The 24236-nt window shown below is 40.7% G+C and overlaps 1 protein-coding gene across 7 annotated transcripts in view; it reads right to left on the bottom strand.

Moving 5' to 3' along the window:
- Positions 1-24236, bottom strand: part of ULK4 (unc-51 like kinase 4) — a 609379-nt gene that overhangs the window by 240954 nt on the left and 344189 nt on the right. For all 7 annotated transcript variants that reach the window (XM_032408919.1, XM_032408921.1, XM_032408920.1 and 4 more), the window contains one exon: positions 20390-20495. In XM_032408919.1, coding sequence (XP_032264810.1) covers positions 20390-20495 — 106 coding nt within the window. The remainder of the gene's footprint in view (positions 1-20389; positions 20496-24236) is intronic.

Genomic DNA, 24236 nt, shown 5'->3' with positions numbered 1-24236 from the left:
AAGTGGCAGGATATAAAATCAATGCACAGAAGTCAGTGGCATTCCTATACACCAACAACAAGTCAGAAGAAAGAGAAATTAAGGAGTCTTCATTAATTTTTATTTTCTCCACCAGAACATAAGTTTCAGGAAGGCAGAGATATTTATCAGTTTTGTTCATTGCTGTATTCCTTACACTAGAACCAGGCCTGGCACACACCTATCTGTTAAAAGACTGAATGAACTAGATCGGGGGGTCAAATGCCCTGTTTTTGTAAATAAATTTTTATTGAAACAGTCACGTGCATTGCTTTATGTATGGTCTACGGTTGTTTTGGAGCTCTAAGAGTGGAAATGAGTAGCCGCCATAGAGGCTGTGGCCACAAAGCCTAAAATATGTACTACCTGGCTCTTTTATAGAATAGTCGCCGACCCCAAGTGCCCCGGTGGTGGTGCATGTCAAGTTCTGGTTCTAAATGTCTAGGTAACTGAACTAGATTAATGATGGCCATGTATTCTTTGCAGCTCCTGTTAACAAGAGTTGGAACCTCTTTTCTCACCTCTTGAACCAGCGTGGCTTAGCGATTTCCCTCAACCAACAGCATGTGATGGAAGGGGCATGAGATTTCTAAGGGGCTTTGCAGCTTCTGTGCAGGTTCTTCTTGAATGTGGCTGCCGTGTCAGGAAGGCCGAGGGAACCCCCTCGAAGAGGAGAGGCCCCCACTGAGTATCCAGGCATACAAGGGAGCACAGCCCAAGCTTCCAACCCACAGAATGGGGAGAAAATAAGTGACTTATTTTAAGTGACTTAGCTTTGGCGTGGTTTATTATCTAACAAAGGCTAATTGACACAATAAAATTTATTATCATTTTTAGATTAAACCCTTAGGGCAAATTTCTGCTTTTCTTCATATACCTTCATACTATTATAATGGCAGCAGGCTCTTCCTTAACTTATTAATTTATATGTAATTTTCTGTTATTTCTTTTTTTGCTGTTATTTCTTAATAACTACATGTTATAAATATGTTGACTTGTAAAGATTTAAGAGTAGTTTTGAGGAAGTTTGAGTTAGTTACTGTATAACAGAAGTTGGCAAACCATGGCCAGTGGGCTGGCCACCTAATTTTGGAAATAAAATTTTATCGAAACAAGGTCATGTCCATTCATTTCTGGATTCTCGATGGCTGCTTTCTTGCTATATTAACAGTACTGAGTAGTAATGACAAGGACCATAGGGCCTACAGGCCTACAATATTTGCTATCTGGTCCTTTGCAGGAAATGTTTGCCAACCTCTACTGTACAGCATTATTTTGAATCTTAGTCATAAAAGTAAAAGAATCTAAGACAGTTATCAAGTACACTTTCAAAGCCCAAACAACGCTCAGTGATTTTCTGGTCTCTTAAGTAAACACCAAGTCTGGGAATTTAATAAACCTAGTAAGAAATGAGTATTTTGATTTCTGACACACCATAAACCAAAGGAGACAAACATAATTTCTTTAAATGCCTCTTTCAAGGTGCTACAGTTTTTTGGCTGCTGCAGTGTGTCATGTAAATACATTTTTCTGACAGCTCTGCTGGTAAAACTCAGCTGAAATTAATATCCATTATTGAAAGGTCATTGCACAGGGACAAGCCAGCAGCCAGTTTTAAAATGTTAATAACTCTGATATTTTTCTAATGTAAACAAAAGGTCTTCCTTTGTTTTATAATTCTCTCCCTAAATGATTCATTTATAAATGAAAATGTTTCAGCAAAAAACCTGAATGACGTAATGCCGTTGCACGTGCGTGATATGTCGGTGACTGTGCTTAACAGAGTTAGTGCGCTTTGTGGCAGGCCTACCGGGCAGCGGACACCATACTGCGACATACTTCATTGAGTCAAAGATGCCACTGATCAGAAGAAACACATTATTTTATATACCACTAAGAAAGAAAAAAAAATGCTGCCAACCTCATTATATCACATGCTTTATCACTTAGAACTCCATCGTGCACTCCGTGCAAGTGCTCTTGGGGACTTCTGATGCGGAGTTTCTCACCTATTGCCTTTATACGGGCATAAAAAGGAATATATAAGTAAAATTAGTTGGTTTCGTTTTTCTGAAAAGCTCTTCCCATTTGGAGGAGGAGTCTTCTCATTTTTCAACTCAGAATCATCGATGTCCCTGTCGTTCCGCACGCTTTGTACCATCAGAGCGCTGATACAAGAGAGCGTGGCCGGAGCAGACCCTTCCCCCCTCCACCCTGAGGTCTCTCCCCATTGTTAGTGCACAGTCTGTGGATGAAACAGCTGCCACTGGACCAATACAGTGCCGTTATGAGGCACTTGAAAACAAGAATAATCATTTCTTCATCTATCTTCTAGTTCACTTAGATGGAGGTGATTTTTAAAGTATCAATGTTAGAAACAGCTCTATGTTCAGAAGAGGGAATTTAATTTTGTGTGAATTGTAATAAATATATAAACCAGTAACTGAGCCAGAACCAATCGGAAATAAAGATTAACAAGAAGATTTCATTCAAACCAACCACATATATTCAAGGCCTTGCAGTGGCACATTGTCAATGACTCTTCACGTGGCCACACTCCAATGAATCTTAATACGCTCTGGGTTTACAAACATGCATCGGGTCTTTACCCAGCCCCAGAAAAATCAACCCACACATTTAGTAGCCAAGGAGTCTGGAAAGCAGCAGAGCATGATGGAAAACCAGACCTGGTGCTCATCTCCAGAGATGGGAAGCAGACTGTTCTACAGGCCACAGGAGCCTCCTCTCTTCCCCTCCTTTCTATCCTCCACTAGCAGGGGCCAGCAAGGAGGTCCCAAAGTCTGTAATCCTAGAATTCACTACCCTTCCTCACCCTGTCATCCTTGCTGCCTGACATCCCCCCTCAGCCTTAAGACCATGTGGGGTCATCATGCCCGCTATCTCTACTTCAGCTGCCGCAAGCAGCTCATGATCCCAAGTCATTCATCCACCATCTCCTGCAGTCCAAACACAAAGACAGTTTTGCACATCATCTTTCAAAGGCAACAGGCTACCCATTCTCAACCCCTGAACCCCTTCCATTGTGACATTTGGAACACAGAGTCATCAGCAAAATCTCCCAAATTGTCCACCTCTTTCTATACGTATCTGGGTGGAGTTGTTTTGTTCCATACAGCTGCTTCTAGACCAAAGGTTGGCAAACGTTTTTCTCAAAGGGCCATATGGCAAATATTTCAGGCTTTATGGGCCATGCACTCTGTATCTCAACTATGGTAGTGCCATAATACAACAAAACTAGCCAAAGACGCGCATAAATGAATGGACATGTCTATGTTCCAACAAAACTTTATTTGTAAAAGCAAGCAGCCAGCCAGCAGGCTACAGCTCACTAAATCTCAGATCAACAGTCTCTACCACCTGCTTCCTCTCTCCCAATTGCTATCACCCTCAAACCACAAAATCACTCCCGTTTATCCCCTGAGCGCAATATTAACACTAACGTTATTAATATTATTACTATTAACTAACACTGCTCTTGCCATAATTACTTTTGTGATTTCCAGCTCACCCCACAAAACCTGGAATGGGGCCAGATACCATGAGAACTGAAGCTTATCTGGTTGGAGGTGGGGACAGACTTTAAGAAGAAGAAAAAATTATGAGTGTAAAATTGCCCCTCTGTAACGACACTTAAGCTTCATTAGCTTGGTGGTAAATCTGCCTGTGCTTCTTCAGCTGCTCTGGCTCGAACAGTCCACTGAACACAAAATCTCTGTAGTCATCGAGATCACCTCATAAACAATCCTTCCATGCCTGATCTCTCACTTCCCTAACTTCCTGTCCTCTAGCATTTTGTCCTTCATCCTGCCTCAACCCTGGAATTCCATGCTTTCATGAGCCAGTAGCTGCAACCTCTCTAATCTCAATTTCAGACATCTGACTCCTTACTCCCTCTCTCAACCAGCCAACAGGGCTACTAAGAATCCTATGGGCACTGTTTCACAGTATCCTAATTCTCAGTCCAAGTTAAAATGCTTTGAAGGGATTCATGGGTGGGCTTTTGGTTTAATGGAACAAATAGCAGTAAGATTTACAGGAAACCAAGTGATGTCACTAAGATGGTGATACAGATTGTTCCGGACTTTGCTCCCCTCACAAGTGACAGCTGTTTAGGAACAAGACACCACTGAGAGAATCCTAGAACACAGAGGTGAGGCTGAAGCACACCCCTGTTTCAAAGAGACTGAGACAGACTGCATTAGAAGAGTAAGAGAATTGTCCTTCTCTGTTTGACATAAGCAATAGCATGGAGGACCATAGGGGAAGGGAGGGAAATCCAAAGGGGGAGAAATCAGAGAGGGAGATGAACCATGAGTGACTATGGACCCCGAGAAATAATCTCAGGGTTTCAGAGAGGAAGAGGATGGGGGAGGGGGTAACAGGGTGATGGGTATTGAGGAGGGCACATGCTGTGATGAGCACTGGGTGTTATACTTAACTAATGAATCGTTGAACAGTGCATCAAGGACTAATTATGTACTATACAGTGGCTAACTGAACATAATAAAAAGAAGAAGAGTAAGAGAAGCAGCTACATGTTGACCATATTGCCACTCCCCCAGGCCAGTGTAGCACCACAAGGAAAGGTCCCTCTGAGCCTTCAATTCCTTCAGTGGGAAAAAAGAACCTGCAGAGACAACCAACAGCCCCCTAACATTGTGGCTTGCTATGCAGGAGCCCCTACTCTGATCTTGCACCACAGGGATTGCAAGGGGAATCTGTGGGGCTCTACCATTGGAAGTTTGACTAACAGTGAAGCAGGAAGGGGCTTGCGACATCCAGCACAGGGATTTTGGCAGACTGAGCTTACACCTGAGGTGCCCAAGTAGTAATCTCAATGAATGGCTTTGCTCATCGTAGATTCAGGTTGGGGGTGCACTATGACCAGGGAACTCAGGGCAGGGTACAGATCTGCCTAATTTGGATCCTCAAACAAGTTTTGCTATCCCTAGTACCCAGTTTGCCATGCCCAGGCAAGAAGCTGAGTCACAGCCTTACCAGCTCTGGAGAGTGACTTCCAGCACAATCTGACCAGTAGGACTGGTGCCAACTGGAAGCAGTGTGGACCAGTGGCACTTGAGCCAATAGGCAGGTGAGCAGGCAGAGCTGATCACCCACAGAGCAAAGCAAGAACTGGGTATGGAGCATTCCTGTACTATGCACAAGCAGGGGAATTCATTTGCAGCCAAGGTTGAGGGTCACTCCTGACCCCTCTCAACTGGAGAGGCTGTTTGGAATTGAGAGTAGCCTGGCACGGCCCCTTCACATCATGTTCAGGCAAGGGAGCAGTGACATAGCTCCACCCACTGTGGGAGTGTCATTTGGTCCCATCTGACCAGAAGGGCTAGTGACAAATCCTAGAAGCTGTGCAGCCTGATGGCACTTGAGCCAAAAGATGGGCAAGCAGAGCCAAAAATTTGCAGAGCAAAGCCAGTGGCCCTGTTTGGTTAGAGCACTTGGGGTGTAAGTTGGCTTGACTTAAGACAACAAAGAGCTTTACCAGCTTTGGAGCCACTTCTCCTACTGTGCCCAGACAGGAAATCTAATCCATAGCCCTGCTGATTGCTGAATATAGCCTTCAGCCAATCTGACCAGGGTACCTAACAAGAGCACACAGGAAATTTTCTAGCCCATTCAAAAATGCAATGTACAGTGGCACATGAACAAAGAGCACAGCCCATGGTTTCCTGCATCTGCAGAGCAAAACTGGCGGCCTCACCTGACCAGGGAATTCAGTACACACCTTGACCTAATTCAGATTCCCAAATGACGAGTTATACAGGTGCTGGGTGCCATCCTACTGTCCTGCCAGGACAGGCAAGCTAATTCACAGCCCCAGTCTACTACTGAATAAAGTCCCCAGTCTTCACCACCTAGTAAGCCTAATCAGAGAATCCAACCAACCAAGGAGCCCATCCTACAGCCTCACTCAGGTAGGGAATGGAGCAGCAGTCCTACAGAACTGTTCTGTGCCAGTGGCACATCTCCATCTCTGTCTTCAAAGGACAAATAGCTGCCTTACCACAAAAGAGACCAAAATAGCCCATCCCACCTGCTCAAGGTCATTACCAGCAGACACACCCAGAAGCCCAAACTGAGCTAACTGGTGAAGAATCATCTCTGCAAAGCAAAGTTATAAACTTGAGGATATCGATTACTCAAATGTGTAGATATTGACCCAACAAATCAGGATCATGAAAAGTCAGGTAAATATGACAACACCAAAGGAAACTAAAAAAGCTCCAATAACTGGCCTCCCAAAATGGAGATCTATGAACTATCAGACAAAGAATTCATAATAATCCTTTTAAGGAACTTTAGTGAACCATAAGAAAACAAAGACAAGTAAATGAATTAGGAAAACAAGGCATGAACAAAACAAGAAGTTCAACATGGAAATAGCAACCATCAAAAAAACAAACAGAAATCCTAGATTGAAAAATACAATAACTGGGGGGAGGAGCAAGACGGCGGAGGACTAGGAGACCTGGATTTCGTCTGGTCTCAGGAATTCAGCTGGATAGGGATCAAACCATTCTGAACACCTATGAACTCAACAGGAGATCGAAGAAAAGAATAGCAACAACTCTCTGAACAGAAAAGCGACCACTTTCTGGAAGGTAGGATGTGCGGAGAAGTGAATCCAAGGCGATGTTCAGGAGGATAGACGGCGGGGGAGGGGGCCTCCCTCGGTCGCTTCTGGCAAGTGATAGAGCCGCGGAGCACAAAATCGGAACTTTTAGAAGTCGGCTCTGCTGAGGGACGTCGCTCCAGTGACTAAGCGGGGGGTGGAACACTCGCTGGGACAGCGTGTTCTCAGGACCCTCGGGGTCACAGAAAGACCAGGGGTGCCTGAGTGCGGCAGAGCTCCCAGGTATCGGAGCAGGGAAGGCGGCTGCAGAGACGGAGCCGAGGCACGGGCTCTCAGCTCGGGGTTGCCATAAAGCGTGATCCGCGGCACAGTCGGGCCACTGCTCCTCCAGCAGGGACCCAACAAGCGGCAGATTGGGGGAGACTCCCCTTCCTCCCCCAGGAGGAGTGGCACAGGAGCGCACCGCAGGGATCTGCTGGGTTTGGAGACTCCACAGGGGGTCGGGTGCCAGAGATAGAAATGCTCGGTCACAGGCTGGGTGAGCACAGAGTGTGGCCGGAGTCGGGGAGAAAGGAGTGATTGACTGCTTTTCTCTGGGGGCTCACTGAGGAGCGGGGCCCCGAGTTCTCGGCTCTTCCGGGGTGGAGATTGGGACTCCGCCATTTTCACTCTCGTCCTCCAAAGCTGTACAGAAAGCTTGCAGGGAACAAAAGCTCCTGAGAGCAAACCCGAGCAGATTACTTAGCCACCGGCAAGGGCAGGGCAATTCCGCCTCTGGCAAAGATGTTTGGGAACCACGGCAACAGGCCCTTCCCCCAGAAGATCAGCAAGAACCGGGAGCCAAGGCCAAGTTTACCAATCAATGAGAACGGCAGAACTCCAGCGCTAGGGGAATACTGCACATAGAATTCAAGGCTTTTTTACCATGATTCTTTAGTCTTTCAAAGTTAATTTTTTTTTTAACTATCTCTTTTTTTTTTACTTTTTCTTTTTCCCTTTTTCAACCAACATCTTATCAATCCCTTTTTCAAAAAACATTTTTATTTTTCATTTTTAGAGTCATATTCTATCCCTTCATAGTAGTTACCCTTATTTTTGGCATATAAATATACAAGTTGTTCTCTCTTTAAAATTTTGAGATACAGTTTCTTCTAACAGATCAAAATATGCCCTGAATCTCTAGTGTATGGCTTTGTTCTAGTCTCCTGCCTGATCACATTCTCTCCTTTTTTCTTTCCTCTTTTCTTTTAAATCCTCTTCTTTCTTTTTTCAAACAACTTCTTATGTTATCAATTCCTTTTATAAAATTTTTTATACTTTTCATCTTTACAGTCATATTCCATCCCTTCATCGTATCAACCCTTATTTTTGTACATATATAACTTTTACTTTCTTTAAAATTTAGGGAGGCACTTTCTTCTAACAGACCAAAATACACCCAAATTCTACTGTGTGGCACTGATCTATGTACCAGCCTGAACATATTTGCTCATATTCTGTTTTTTTTGTATTGTTTTGTTCTGTTTTTGTTTGTTTTTATCTTTTTCTTTTTCTTTTTCTTTTTTTTTTCTCTTTCTTTCCCTTTCTTTTCCCCCAGTTTCAGGTCTTTTCTGATTTGTTTAGAGTATATTTTCTGGGGACGTTGTTACCCTGTTAGCATTTTGTTCTCTCATTCATCTATTCTCCTCTGGACAAAATGACAAGACAGAAAAAATCACCTCAACAAAAAGAACAAGAGGTAGTACCGACCGCCAGGGACCTAATCAGTACAGACATTAGTACAATGTCAGATCTAGAGTTCAGAATCATGATTTTAAAGATACCAGCTGGGGTTGAAGAAAGCATGGAAGCTATTAGAGAAACCCTTTCTGGAGAAATGAAAGAACTAAAATTTAACCAAGTCGAAATCGAAAAGGCTATTAATGCGGTGGAATCAAAAATGGGGGTGCTAACTGCTAGGATAAATGAGGCAGAAGAGAGAATCAGTGATATAGAAGACCAAATGATGGAAAATAAAGAAGCTGAGAAAAAGAGAGATAAACAACTACTGGATCACGAGGGCAGAATTCAAGAGATAAACAATACAATAAGACGAAACAACGTTAGAATAATTGGGATCCCAGAAGAAGAAGAAAGAGAGAGAGGGGCAGAAGGTATAATGGAGCAAATTATAGCAGAGAACTTCCCTAATCTGGGGAAGGAAATAGCCATCAAAATCCAGGAGGCACAGAGAACCCCTCACAAAATCAATAAAAATAGGTCAACACCCCGACATCTAATAGTAAAACTTACCAGTCTCAGAGACAAAGAGAAAATCCTGAAAGCAGCTCGGGAGAAGAGATATGTAACCTACAATGCTAGAAACATGAGATTGGCAACAGACCTATCCACAGAGACCTGGCAGGCCAGAAAGGACTGGCAGGATATATTCAGAGCACTGAATAAGAAAAATATGCAGCCAAGAATACTATATCCAGCTAGGCTGTCATTGAAAATTGAAGGAGAGATAAAAAGCTTCCAGGACAAACAAAAACTGAAGGAATTTGCAAACACGAAACCAGCCCTACAAGAAATCTTGAAAGGGGTCCTCTAAGCAAAGAGAGAGCCTAAAAGCAACACAGACCAGAAAGGAACACAGACAATATACAGTAACAGTCACTTACAGACAATACAGTGGCACTAAATTCTATCTTTCAATAGTTACCCTGTATGTAAATGGGCTAAATGCCCCAATCAAAAGACACAGGCTATCAGATTGGATTAAAAAACAAGACCCATCGATATACTGTCTGCAAGAGACTCATTTTAGACCCAAAGACACCCCCAGATTGAAAGTGAGGGGGTGGAAAACCATTTACCATGCTAATGGACACCAAAAGAAAGCTGGGGTGGCAATTCTTATATCAGACAAATTAGATTTTAAACCAAAAACTGTAATAAGAGATGAGGAAGGACACTATATCCTACTTAAAGGGTCTATCCAACAAGAAGATCTAACAATTGTAAATATCTATGCCCCTAACATGGGAGCGGCCAATTATATAAGGCAATTAATAACAAAAGCAAAGAAACACATTGACAACAATACAATAATAGTGGGGGACTTTAACACCCCCCTCACTGAAATGGACAGATGATCTAAGCAAAAGATCAACAAGGAAATAAAGACTTTAAATGACACACTGGACCAAATGGACTTCACAGACATATTCAGAACATTCCATCCCAAAGCAACAGAATACACATTCTTCTCTAGTGCCCATGGAACATTCTCCAGAATAGATCACATCCTAGGTCATAAATCAGGTCTCAACCAGTACCAAAAGACTGGGATCATTCCCTGCCTATTTTCAGACCACAATGCTTTGAAACTAGAACTCAACCACAAGAGGAAAGTCAGAAAGAACTCAAATACATGGAGGCTAAAGAGCATCCTACTAAAGAATGAATGGGTCAACCAGGAAATTAAAGAAGAATTTAAAAAATTCATGGAAACCAATGAAAATGAAAACACAACTGTTCAAAATCTTTGGGATGCAGCAAAGGCAGTCCTAAGAGGAAAGTATATAGCAAAACAAGCCTTTCTCAAGAAACAAGAAAGGTCTCAAGTACACAACCTAACCCTACACCTACAGGAGCTGGAGAAAGAACAGCAAATAAAGCCTAAACCCAGTAGGAGAAGAGAAATAATAAAGATCAGAGCAGAGAGCAATGAAATAGAAACCGAAAGAACAGTAGAACAGATCAACGAGACTAGGAACTGGTTCTTTGAAAGAATTAACAAGATTGATAAACCCCTGGCCAGACTTATCAAAAAGAAAAGAGAAATGACCCAAATCAATAAAATCATGAATGAAAGAGGAGAGATCACAACCAACACCAAAGAAATACAAACAATTATAAGAAGAGATTATGAGCAACTCTATGCCAGCAAATTAGATAATCTGGAAGAAATGGATGCCTTCCTAGAGATGTATCAACTACCAAAACTGAACCAGGAAGAAATAGAAAACCTGAACAGACCTATAACCACTAAGGAAATTGAAGCAGTCATCAAAAATCTCCCAACAAACAAGAGCCCAGGGCCAGATGGCTTCCCAGGGGAATTCTACCAAACATTTAAAGAAGAATTAATACCTCTTCTTCTGAAACTGTTCCAAAAAATAGAAATGGAAGGAAAACTTCCAAACTCGTTTTATGAGGCCACCATTACCTTGATCCCCAAACCAGACAAAGACCCCATCAAAAAGGAGAATTACAGACCAATATCCTTGATGAACATCGATGCAAAAATTCTCATCAAAATACTAGCCAATAGGATCCAACAGTACATTAAAAGGATTATTCACCACGACCAAGTGGGATTTATCCCTGGGCTGCAAGGTTGGTTCAACATCCGCAAATCAATCAACGTGATACAATACATCCACAAAAGAAAGAACAAGGATCATACGATCCTCTCAATAGATGCAGAAAAAGCATTTGACAAAGTACAGCATCCTTTCTTGATCAAAACTCTTCAGAGTATAGGCATAGAGGGTACATACCTCAATATCATAAAAGCCATCTATGAAAAACCTACAGCGAATATCATTCTCAATGGGGAAAAACTGAGAGCTTTCCCCCTAAGGTCAGGAATGCGGCAGGGATGTCCACTATCACCACTGCTATTCAACATAGTATTAGAAGTCCTAGCCACAGCAATCAGACAACAAAAGAAATGAAAGGCATCCGAATCGGCAAAGAAGAAGTCAAACTCTCACTCTTTGCAGATGATATACTTTACGTGGAAAACCCAAAAGACTCCACCCCAAAACTGCTAGAACTCATACAGGATTCAGTAAAGTGGCAGGATATAACATCAATGCACAGAAATCAGTGGCATTCCTATACACCAACAACAAGACAGAAGAAAGAGAAATTAAGGAGTCGATCCCATTTACAATTGCACCCAAAACCATAAGATACCTAGGAATAAATCTAACCAAAGAGGCAAAGAATCTGTACTCAGAAAACTATAAGATACTCATGAAAGAAACTGAGGAAGACACAAAGAAATGGAAAAATGTTCCATGCTCATGGATTGGAAGAATAAATATTGTGAAGATGTCAATGCTACCTAGAGCAATCTACACATTCAGTGCAATCCCCATCAAAATACCATCCACTCTTTCCAAAGAAATGGAACAAATCATCCTAAAATGTGTATGGAACCAGAAAAGACCTCGAATAGCCAGAGGAATGTTGAAAAAGAAAAGCAAAGCTGGCAGCATCACAATTCCAGACTTCCAGCTCTATTACAAAGCTGTCATCATCAAGACAGTATGGTACTGGCACAAAAACAGACACATAGATCAATGGAACAGAATAGAGAGCCCAGAAATGGACCCTCAACTCTATGGTCAACTAATCTTTGACAAAGCAGGAAAGAATGTCCAATGGAAAAAAGACAATCTCTTCAACAAATGGTGTTGGGAAAATTGGACAGCCACATGCAGAAGAATGAAACTGGACCATTTCCTTACACCACACACAAAAATAGACTCAAAATGGTTGAGAGACCTAAATGTGAGGCAGGAGTCCATCAACGTCCTAAAGGAGAACACAGGCAGCAGCCTCTTTGACCTCAGCCGCAGCAACTTCTTCCTAGAAACATCGCCAAAGGCAAGGGAAGCAAGGGCAAAAATGAACTATTGGGACTTCATCAAGATAAAAAGCTTTTGCACAGCAAAAGAAACAGTCAACAAAACCAAAAGACAACAGACAGAACGGGAGAAGATATTTGCAAATGACATATCAGATAAAGGGCTAGTATCCAAAATCTATAAAGAACTTATCAAACTCAACACCCAAAGAACAAAGAATCCAATCAAGAAATGGGCAGAAGACATGAACAGACATTTTTCCAAAGAAGACATCCAAAGGGCCAAAAGACATATGAAAAAGCTCTCAACATCGCTCGGCATCAGGGAACTCCAAATCAAAACCTCAATGAGATACCACTTCACACCAGTCAGAATGGCTAAAATGAACAAGTCAAGAAACGACAGATGTTGGCGGGGATGCAGAGAAAGGGGAACCCTCCTACACTGTTGGTGGGAATGCAAGCTGGTGCAACCACTCTGGAAAACAGCATGGAGGTTCCTCAAAAAGTTGAAAATAGAGCTACCATACAATCCAGCAATTGCACTACTGGGTATTTACCCCAAAGATACAAATGTAGGGATCCGAAGGGGTACGTGTACCCCGATGTTTATAGCAGCAATGTCCACAATAGCCAAACTGTGGAAAGAGCCAAGATGTCCATCGACAGATGAATGGATAAAGAAGAGGTGGTATATATATACAATGGAATATTATGCAGCCATCAAAAGGAATGAGATCTTGCCATTTGCAACGACGTGGATGGAACTGGAGGGTGTTATGCTGAGCGAAATAAGTCAATCAGAGAAAGACATGTATCATATGACCTCACTGATATGAGGAATTCTTAATCTCAGGAAACAAACTGAGGGTTGCTGGAGGGGGGGCGGTGGGAGGGATGGGATGGCTGGGTGATAGACACTGGGGAGGGTATGTGCTATGGTGAGCGCTGTAAATTGTGCAAGACTGTTGAATCTCAGATCTGTACCTCTGAAACAAATAATGCAATATATGTTAAGAAAAAGAAAATAAAGAAGAAGATAGCAGGAGGGGAAGACTGAAGCGGGGGAAATTGGAGGGGGAGACGAACAATGAGAGACGATGGACTCTGAAAAACAAACTGAGGGTTCTAGAGGGGAGGGGGGTGGGAGGATGGGTTAGCCTGGTGATGGGTGTTGAGGAGGGCACGTTCTGCATGGAGCACTGGGTGTTATGCACAAACAATGAATCATGGAATACTACATCAAAAACTAATGATGTAATGTGTGGTGATTAACATAACAATAAAAAATTTTTAAAAAATACAATAACTAAACTGATGAATTCAATATAGTTTCCAAAGTAGACCCAGCAATACAGAAGAAAGAACCAGTGCCCTAGAGTATAGGACATGGTAATTACACAGTCATAAAAGCAAAAGGAAAAAGCAACAAAAGAGTGAAAAAGCCTATATGAATTATGGGGACACTATGAAAGGAAACAATATCCACATTATGGAGATTCCAGAATGAGAAGAGAAAGGAACAGAAAGTATACTTAAAGCAACAATGGCTGAAAACATCCAGAAGCTGGGGAGAAAAATGGACATTTCCATGTCTGAGGCCCAAGGGACCCCAAATAGGTTGAACCTGAATAGAGTTACAGGGACACATTATAATTAAATTGTCAAAAGCCAAAAACAAAGAAAGAATTTAAAGAACAGCAAGAGAAAAGGAGGAAGTTACATACAAGGGAACCCCCACAAGACTACTGACAAATTTCTGAACAGAAACTTTCAGGCAAGGAGAGAATGGGATGGCATATTTAAAATACTGAAAGAGAATAACTGTCAACCAAGAATTCTAAACCCCATGAAGCTGTCTTTCAGAAATGAAGGAATAAGGACTTTCCTAAACAAACAAAAGGAGTTCATTACCATCAGAACTGCCTTACAAGAAATGCTAAAGGAAGTTCTTGAGTGGAAGTAAGAGTAAAATACCATCATAAAAATATAAAAAGATAGTATAAATCTCACTGGTAATGGTTTAAGTATATAGTCATAGTTAGATTCTGCAATATGGTAATAGTGGTGAATAATTCACTTACAACTCTAGTTCACAAGTATAAAAAAACTAATGTATTAAAAATAATAACTACAATAATCTGTTATTAATTACACAATATAAAAAACACATAAATTGTAACAGCAATAACCTGACAGAAAGTAAAATTGTCAAGTTTAAAAATTCTACTGAAGTTGTTATCAGCTTAAAATAGGGTGTTACAAGTTTGAAATATCTTATGTAAGCCTTATCATAACCACAAGGAAACAACCTATAATACTTACACAAATAATATGATAAAGAAGTCGAAGTACAGGGATGGCAAAAGACATCAAAACTCATAAAAAGCAGGATAAGAAACAAAGAACAATTAATCTATAAGATAACCAGAAACAACCAACAGAGTGGCAACAGTAAGTCCCTACCTGTCAATAATTACTTGAAACAGATTAAATTATCTAATTAAAGGACATAGAATGCCTGAATGGATTTTTTTAAAAAATCCAACAATATGCTGGCTACAAGAGACTTCACTGAGAGTGAGGGATAGAAAAGGACATTTTAATTAAATGGTAACCAAAAAAAGCAGGCGCAGCTATACTTATATCAGACAAAATGAATTTTCAACTACAAATGATAGAGACTAACAAGATCATTATATAATGATGAAGACGTCATTACATGAAGATATAACAATTATAAATAAGAGATGTTTAACTCTAGAAAACAAACTGAGGGTTGCTGGAGGGGTGGAGGGTGGGGGGATGGGGTAATTGGGTGATGTTAAGGAGGGCACTTGATGTTATGTGCACTGGGTATTACATGCAACTGATGAATCATTAAATTCAACCCCTGAAACTAATAATACAGTATATGTTAACTAAATTGAATTTAAATAAAAAATTAAAAAAATATATTTATGTGCCAAACATTGGAGCTCCTAAATGTATAAAGCAAAAACAGATATAAAAGGAGAAATAACAGTAATACAATAATAGTTGGTTACTTTAATGCCCTACTCTCAACAATGGATAAATCATCCAGACAGACAATCCATAAGGAAACAGCAGATTTGAACACTAGAGACCAATAGAGCTAACAGACATACACAGAGCATTTTATCCGACAACAGCAGAATTTACATTCTTCTTGAATGCATACTGACCACATTCTAAGATAGATCATGCATTAGGCCACAAAATAAGTCTTAGCAAATTTTAAAAGACTGAAACAATATCAAGTATCTTCTCTGATCACAATGGCATGAAACTAAAAATCACTAACAATAGAAAAACTGGAAAATTCACAAATACATGGAAATTAAACACTCTCCTGAACAACCAGTGGGTCAAAGAAAAATTACAGGTGAAATTTAAAACAAAGTTTGAGACAAATGGAACTAGAAACATATCAGAATTTATGGGATGTAGCAAAAGTAATTCTAAGAGGGAAGTTCACAGTAATAACACTTACATTAAGAAGCTAGAAAGACCCCAAAGAAACAACCTAAATCTACACCTTAAGGAGCCAGAAAAAGACAAACCAACTAATAATGTAATGGCATTGTATGGTGACATATAGTAGCTACACTTGTGATGAGCACAGCATAATGTATAGACTTGTCGAATCACTATGTTGTACACCAGAAACTCAACTATACTTCAATTAGGAAAAAAAAAAAAAAAAAAAAAAAAACCTGAGCCCAAAGAAAATAAGAAAGATTAGAGCATAAATAAATGAAATAGAAAACAGAAAAACAGTAGCAAAGATTAACCAAACTAAGAGTTGGTTCTTTTGAAAAGATAAACAAAATTGACAAACTCTTAGTTAGATTAACCAAAAGAGAGAGAGGGAGGGAGGAAGGGAGAGAGAGAGAGAGAGAAAGGACTTGAATCAACAAAATTATAAATGAAAAAGGAGGCATTACAATGGATACCACAGAAATTCAAAGGATCATTAAGAAGCTACTATGAACCCACAATACATCAACGATCTAGACAACTTACAAGAAATGGAAAAATTCTTAGAAATGTACAATTTACCAATACTGTATCAGGAAAAAATAGAAAATCTGAATGAGGAAAAAATAGAAAATCAGGAAAAAACAGACTGATTACTAGTAAGGATAATGAATCAGTAAGCAAAAACCTCCCAATGAAGTAAAGTCCAGGACCAGATGGCTTCATTGGTGAATTTTACCAAACATTTAAAGAAGAATACCAATTCTTCTCAAACTCTTCCAAAAAATCAAAAGAGCAGGGAACATTCCTGAACTCATTTTACAAAGCCAGCATTTATCCTGTTACCAAAACCACAAAAGGACACTACTAAGAAAGAAAACTAAATGCCAATATCCCTGATGAATACAGATGCAAAAATTATCAACAAAACACTAACAAACCAAAGTCAGCAGCACATTAAAAAGGATCATTCACCATGATCAAGTGGGATTCAAGGATGGTTCAACATATGCAAAATCAATGTGATACATCACATTAATAGAATGAAAAGAATCATATGATCATCTTAATAGACAAAGAAAAAGCAGTTAACAAAATTCAACATCCATTATGATAAAAGCTAACAAATTAGGCATCAAAAGAACATATCAACATAATAAAGGTCATATATGACAATCCTGCAGTTTAACATCATCCTCAATTGTGAAAAGTTGAAAGCTTTTCCTCTAAGATCAGGAAAAGACAAGGGTGCACATTCTCACCATTCCTCTTCAACACAGTACTAGAAGTCCTTGCAAGAACAATCAGGGAAGAAAAAGAAATAAAAGTCACTACAAAGACATGTAAAGGGAATTGCAAACAAAGAAGTAAAACTGTCTCTATTTGTAGATGACATTACTTTATATAAAGAAACTCTAAAGACTCAACCAAAAAACTGTTAGATGTAATCAGTAAATTCAGTAAAGTTGCAGGATACAAAATTAACAAAAAAATCAGTAGCGGGCGCCTGGGTGGCTCAGTTGGTTAAGCGACTGCCTTCGGCTCAGGTCATGATCCTGGAGTCCCTGGATCGAGTCCCGCATCGGGCTCCCTGCTCTGCAGGGAGCCTGCTTCTCCCTCTGACCCTCCCCCTTCTCATGTGCTCTCTCTCTCTCTCGGTCTCAAATAAATAAAATCTTTAAAAAAAAAAAATAATAAATAATCAGTAGCATTTCTATATGATAACAATGAATTTTATGAAAAAGAAATCAATCCGAATTTCAATAGCATCAAAAGCAACAAAATGCTGAGGAATAAATTTAAGTAAAGAAGTGAAAGATCTCTACTCTGAAAAATACAAGATGTTAATGAAAGAAATTGAAGAAGAAAGGAAGAAATGGAAAGGTATCCTGTGTTCATGGATTGGAAGAATTAATAGCATTAAAATGGCAAAAATACAAAAAGCCATCTATATATTCAATGCAATCCCTATGAAGTTGCCAATGACATTTTTACAGAAGTAGAAAAAAAACTCCTAAAAAGCTTCTGTACAGCAAAAGAAACCATCAAGAAAGTGAAAAGACAACCTATGAAATGAAAAAAAAATATTTGCAAACCACATATCTGATAAGGCAGTAATATCCAAAATACATAAAGAAACCTTACAACTCAATAGCAAAAAAAAAGTAACCCAATTAAAAAATGGGTAAAGGACCTGAATACACACTTCTCCAAAGAAGATACACAAAAGGCCAACAGGTAAGTGAAAAGATGATCAACATCACTGGTCATTAGAAAAATGCAAATTAAAACCACAATGAGATACCATCTTAGGCCTGTTAGAACGGCCACCATCAAAAAGATAAGGGCTAACAAGGGCATAGATGAGAAAAGGAACCCTTGTTCACTGTTGGTGAGAAAGTAAATTGGTGTAGCCACTATGGAAAACAAGATGGAGGATCCTTAAAAAAAAAAAAAAATAGAGCTATCATGTGATCCAGCAATTCTACTTCTGGGAATATAGCCATAGGACAAAAACACTAACTCAGAAAATATCTGCACCTGCATGTTCATAGCAGCATTATTTATAATAGCCAGACATGAAAACAACCTCAGTATCTATTGACCAATAAATGGATAAAGAAGTTATGGTATGTGTGTATGTATGTATGTATGTGTATGCATGTATGTGGTTACTACAGGTGGACGGTGCAGAGAGGAGGAATAGGAAAAAGGTGGTCAAAAGGTACAAGCCCCCAGCTGTAAGAACAAACAAGTACTAGGGAAGTAATATGCAACATGATGACTATAGCTAACACTGCTATACAATATATAGGAAAATTGTTAAGAGTAAATGCTAAGAGTTCTCATTATAAGGAAAAAAAATGCCCATTTTTTTCATTTCTTTTTATTCTATCTATAGGAGAAGATGAATATTAGCTGAACTTATTGTGGTAATTTCACAATATATATGCAAATCAAACCAGCATGCCATATGCCTTAAATTTATACAGTGATGTTTATTTCTCAATAAAACTAGAAAAAAATTTATAAGAACCTAACAAAGATTTTGCTAGACTTAATATTGTAAGAAACACCACCGATTCGGACTAAAAAGAATAGAGATAATTCCTTTTAGAATGAAAAGAAGTTATAGGGCCCCAAACGTCTAAGATAGGAATCAGGCTTAGAATCCTACTCAGCTACAACGATGGGCCATCTTTATGGAAAAAGAACAATGAACCAGAAGTTAGAGGCAAGAGCCATAGAGAAGCATTCGCAGGGAGTACTCTCAAAGTGGGATATTTTTCCCCCCTGTGGAACAAAGGGAAATCAGGAAATGTGTTTGCCAAGATTTCAACATTGTCATGCATCAGTGACTGCTATGTCCTTTTAGTTTTTCCTTTTAAATAAGAGTTTCTATGAGGGTTCTTCTTTCTGTGTCTCCTCATTGAGTCTAAAAATGTGGCAGAGCAGATAACTTGTGTCCTTAGTTCACAGGTCTTCAAGTTTGAGAGGACCAAAATTCAAGGAGCTGACAAAAATGTACCCAAGGGGTCTCATGTATCTCTAGACTTAATTTAGATAACAACATCCTTGTTATGAAGCCTAGAAGAAACCAAGATACTCTTCAGCTGGGGAATGGATTAAAAAAAAAAAAAAACACAACTGTGGTATATCCAGACAAATGGAGTATTATTCAGTGTTGAAAAGAAATGAGTTAACAAGTCATGAAAAGACATGGAGGAACTGGGGGCGGGCGCACCTGGGTGGCTCAGTCGGTTAAGCACCTGCTTTCACCTCAGGTCATGATCCCAGAGTCCTGGGATTGAGCCCCGCATGGGGCTCCCTGCTCGGCGTGGAGCCTGTTTCTCCCTCTCCCTCTGCCTGTCTCCCCTTGCTTGTGCTTGCGCTCTCTCTCTCTATCTCTATCTCTCTGTGTGTCAAATAAATAAATAAATAAATATTTTTTTAAAAAAAGACATGGAGGAACCGGAAATGCATATCACTAGGTGAAAACCACTAATCCTAAAAAGCTACATACTGTAGGACTCCAACTATGACATTCTGGAAAAGACAAAACTATAGAGACAATAAAAAGGCAATTAAAAGGGGAGGATATAAATGGGGGCAGGGGTTATATGGGAAATCTCTGTACCTCCCTCTCAATGTGGTTTTAAACCTAAAACTGGTATAAAAAAATAAAGTCTTTAAAAACGTTTTTAATCTTAATGTTATAGGTATGCATAAGATGTAACATAAAGCCACCCTCAACTCATCCGATCTCATTTTCCAAGATGCTTTGGACTAAATATGTTTTTATTCTGATGGACAGCAATAAGTCTAACTACCATGCTTACACTTGTACTTCTTGGTTTATCATCTGTAACAGTATCTATAGGAGGAAGGAAACTTTGAGCCCTAAAGGAAAATAAATGAACTTAGAGAAACTACCACAATCTAACCACATTTCCTATTTTTGCTGATAACATTATTATTATTTATAGATTCTTAAATGTCTATTTTGATTCATCAACTTTGAATAGCACTTCTTGACTCCCCGCTACATATGATGAGGAAAATAACAAATAGGCAGAAATCAAGACTCAAAATGAATTCTAAGAAGCATTTACCTTGTTCATAAAGTAGCTTCATATTTGAATCTTTGCAGGCAACCAGATTGTTGAGCAATGCAATCACACTTTGCATGGTGTTACCCAGAATGTTCTCCTGATGTTCCTGCAATAGATCACAATTTCCATCATAACTATACAGAATTGTAATTACATCATGATAGAGACAAATGATCAAATGACCTCCATCCCTTCATTCTTTGCACAAGGTCAAATAATTATCTTTCTCCGCTTTAATGAAGCAGATCCTTCTGCATTAAGGCACTCCCACTCCCCAACAGTGTGTTAAGTCAGCTGGGAGGCAGCATGAACCCTTCAGAGTACCAGCGCTGCTGCATGCAGTTCCCCACGCACAGCTGAGTGACGACCACACAGCCCTCTGGGCTTTAGATGGGGGACAGGGGAGTCAGAGTGACTAGGAATCAACTACATGGAGCTTAGGAGACCACACTTGAAAGTGAACTGAGATCACAAAATAAAGCTATCACATCTCAGAGTGACAAATGCAGCAGAGTGACCAGGAGAACCTTGATGGACACCTGGTTTCCAAAGCTTACAAAAACACCAGCACTGCATCTGGCTCTGAAGCTGCTCTGTTGCCAGATGTGTACCTCCCAGCAACGCCAGCCACTTGATGTTCCGAGTCGCACCATCTAGGTCTTCGCTTGGTCTGAGACAAGGAGTTTGCTTTCCAAATACCGGTGCCTAAAAATTTCTACCTTTCTTTAGAAACACACACTTAAGAGTGGATGTTCATGTTTGAATGTTCCACTGACACCGGTTTAAGAAGATGAATAAGGAAGCGATGGTCCGCCACCGATTTCATCTAATTATTCATACAGTTGGTTGGAAGGAAAGGGTGATTAATAAGCACAAGATGACACAACATGTTATTCATGATAAAGTAACTAACGATACATAGGAAACCTATTCTAGTCAAGAAAAGAGAAGCTAATAAATCTTTTTGGTTTTCTTTTTTCTTTTTTCTTTTTTTTGGTCCCATTCAATAAAATAACACATTTTGCTCCTTGTTCAAAGACCAGCCTGTCAGCAAATACAGGGCAGTTTCATTAGAGATAAATCCATTGTTCCTTCAATATACGCATTTCTTACGATTAAATGTGCCTCTTCTATGATGCTCTTGGTAATATTTTTGCCTCCCTGTGAAGCCAATACTTCAGTTTTCCCTTGTACTCATGGGGTGAGTGCCACTTGCTAATATAGGCATTTCCTTTAGTACAAAAGCCAACTATCCAAATCCCCATTACCCCTGAACACTACAAATCCAGGACTGTCCCCTGGCCAACCAGGTTCTCGGACTCCTGCCCTGAAGGTTCTAGAGTCCCTGCAAAATGAAGGCCTCTGCCAGCCCACAACTCAGTCTGCAGAGGGGCATAAAGTCAAGGTGCACTCTGATCATTAAAAGCCCCAGCCAACCATACTACTGGGGGTCTCCAGGATAAAGTATCTGATGCAGGAAATAAAAGAGACCAATAATCCTATAACCAGACCGGGAGAAATGGTTCTTTTTCTTTTCTAACCATTATCAAAAACATTGTTGTTGGATTTCAAGCCATTCATACACTATGACTTTTGTTTAATATAAAGTGAGGGCTTCGTAAAAATTATAGTAGAGAATTCTATTTACGCACTCTTCTCTCTTGTAGATATATATGTGCTTCCTACATAGTGTTGGGGAGGAAGGGCATGGAACAGAGTCCTTGCTCCTGCTCGAGATGATGCCGCAGTTCTCCAGGGGGTATTGAGACAGCTACTGCTATGGCTCAGGTCATCATTTCCCTCAGAAAGAATGAAATACACACGAAGAGCAGTTGAGAAGGCATAAAAATGAGTTAAACACACTTCCATTAACTTCTATCAAATTGGTTTATTTCATTTCTCTTAGCAACTTTAATAAGATTTGTTCTTGCTGTTCACAACCATATTAGCCTACAGGGGATAAATGATGCATTGAAAAACACCACAGTTACTTAAAGTCAGAGTAGAGGATTATATGAAGGGAGAAAACAGGGGGGCAAATTTGTGGGGCCAGAGTTGTTCTCAGGCACTCTGCAAGCCTGGTGTAAAGACAAATGGGAAACTCAAGTTTGGTTCAAAGACCACAGGCCAGAGTTGGAGGGGAGGGATGATCCCAATGAAAGACTGGGTCCCCATTAGATGCTCCTCTAGGGCAGCCCCTCTCCCCAGAAAGCTATGACTGAGTTCCAGGGTAAAAAGATTGTAACAGAAGGCTAGGGAAAGTCCTGATGTCTTTTTTTTTTTTTTTTTTAAATCCCCACGGCTCATGAATAAAAGCAAGGAGTCCACACCATTGGCACCTCAATACATGCAAGTAAAGCAGTGTAAGGAGAGAGAGAAGCAGCTGATGACTTGCAACAGGGCCTTTGGCACAGGGTCAGGGGCCCAGGCACCAGTGGCCTCAGTGCTGATCTTGGCCTGCGGAGGAACAAGGAAGTGCTGACAGTTTGCTGATGGGGCACTGGGTGCCAAGGCTCGTATCCCAGGCATGTAACCTATGTCAGCATCGCATCTGATCCTCACAGAAACACTGAAGTGGCTCCAGGTCTCCCCTTGCTACAGATAAGGCCACTGAGGTTGGCGAGGTGAAGTGTAACTTGCCAGGAATCAGCCAGCTCTTCAGCGGTGAAGCTAGGACTGGGTCCGTGGGATGGCGGAAGCCACGCACCTGATCACCATGCAGCGCTGCCTGCTGACCCACAGTCACGGGGCACAAGGAAGGAGAGACAGGGGTCAGAGCCAACAGCCCACCAGCACATCCCAGCTTAACCCATACCACCTGAGGGCCCATGGGGTGAGGTGGCAGGCACGTAAAGGGGCCCAGAGCAGGGGCTGGAAAAGCTGAGAAATACTGAATTGGGGCAGCTCTGGCAGCGCTGCCCTCCCTGTGCCACCATGACTGGCATCTCTTGGCTTCAGAAGCGTCCTCTGTAGATACCACAATGCTCTAAGGCATAGAACACAGGAAGCAAGATGGAGGTGCTAGGCAACTCCAGGAAAGAAAAGAATAAGCTGTTACTCCAAAGACTGGAAATACATACCTTGAGCCCCCGACCACAGCCCCACTGCTCAGACACTCAGCATGAGCCTCGGCGGCCGGGTAAGAAAGGCAGCCGAGCTCATCAGAAAAGGCATCGCCGACCACGCACAAAGCCACAGAAGGCAATCGCACTGCATTTTAAGATTATGACGAAAAAATCCTTTATCCATAACCCATCAATAAGCACAGCTGACCTAATTTGTGTGCCTAATGCCATAGTGTGCGGACATTTAATAAACAGAGCACTTGAGAGTTCTAATAAAACATAGCATTTGCCAGTAGAGATAATTAGAATTGAAGCAGCAAAATTCTAGTGTTTGGCAACATAGATGAAACAACTTCATTAAAATGTACAGCTTCAGCAAATGAAAGGCAGGGGAGCACTGGACCCTGAAGAATCAGCCTTCTCAAAACTAATTGCTTCAGTGCTTATAGAGGACAGCTCTGAACTACCAAGGGCACAGCAAGGAAACACTACTGAAAAATGATCAGCCTTCCCAGAGCAGTTTCACTGTAAACAAAGCATTATACTTTCCTCTAATATCTGAGGACAGAAATGGCACTAGGGACGTCAGATGGCCAGACTCAAAAGTTTGGCAGGGCTCTCAGTAGTCAAGGCAGGAAACACCTTTAGCAATAGAAACTCACAATGAGCCACAGTCACTCTCTTTTGCCCTTGGTGTGGGGTCAGGATTCTAAAGAGGGCAAATTAAAAGACAACCACTGGTCCCCAGGGAGGTTGGAAACCAAGAGGAGGCAGAAAAGCAG

Source organism: Phoca vitulina, unplaced genomic scaffold (assembly GCF_004348235.1).
Source record: "Phoca vitulina isolate PV1807 unplaced genomic scaffold, GSC_HSeal_1.0 scaffold10, whole genome shotgun sequence".
In the NCBI taxonomy this organism is placed as follows: domain Eukaryota; kingdom Metazoa; phylum Chordata; class Mammalia; order Carnivora; family Phocidae; genus Phoca; species Phoca vitulina.
This window is presented reverse-complemented; position numbering and strand designations above follow the sequence as displayed.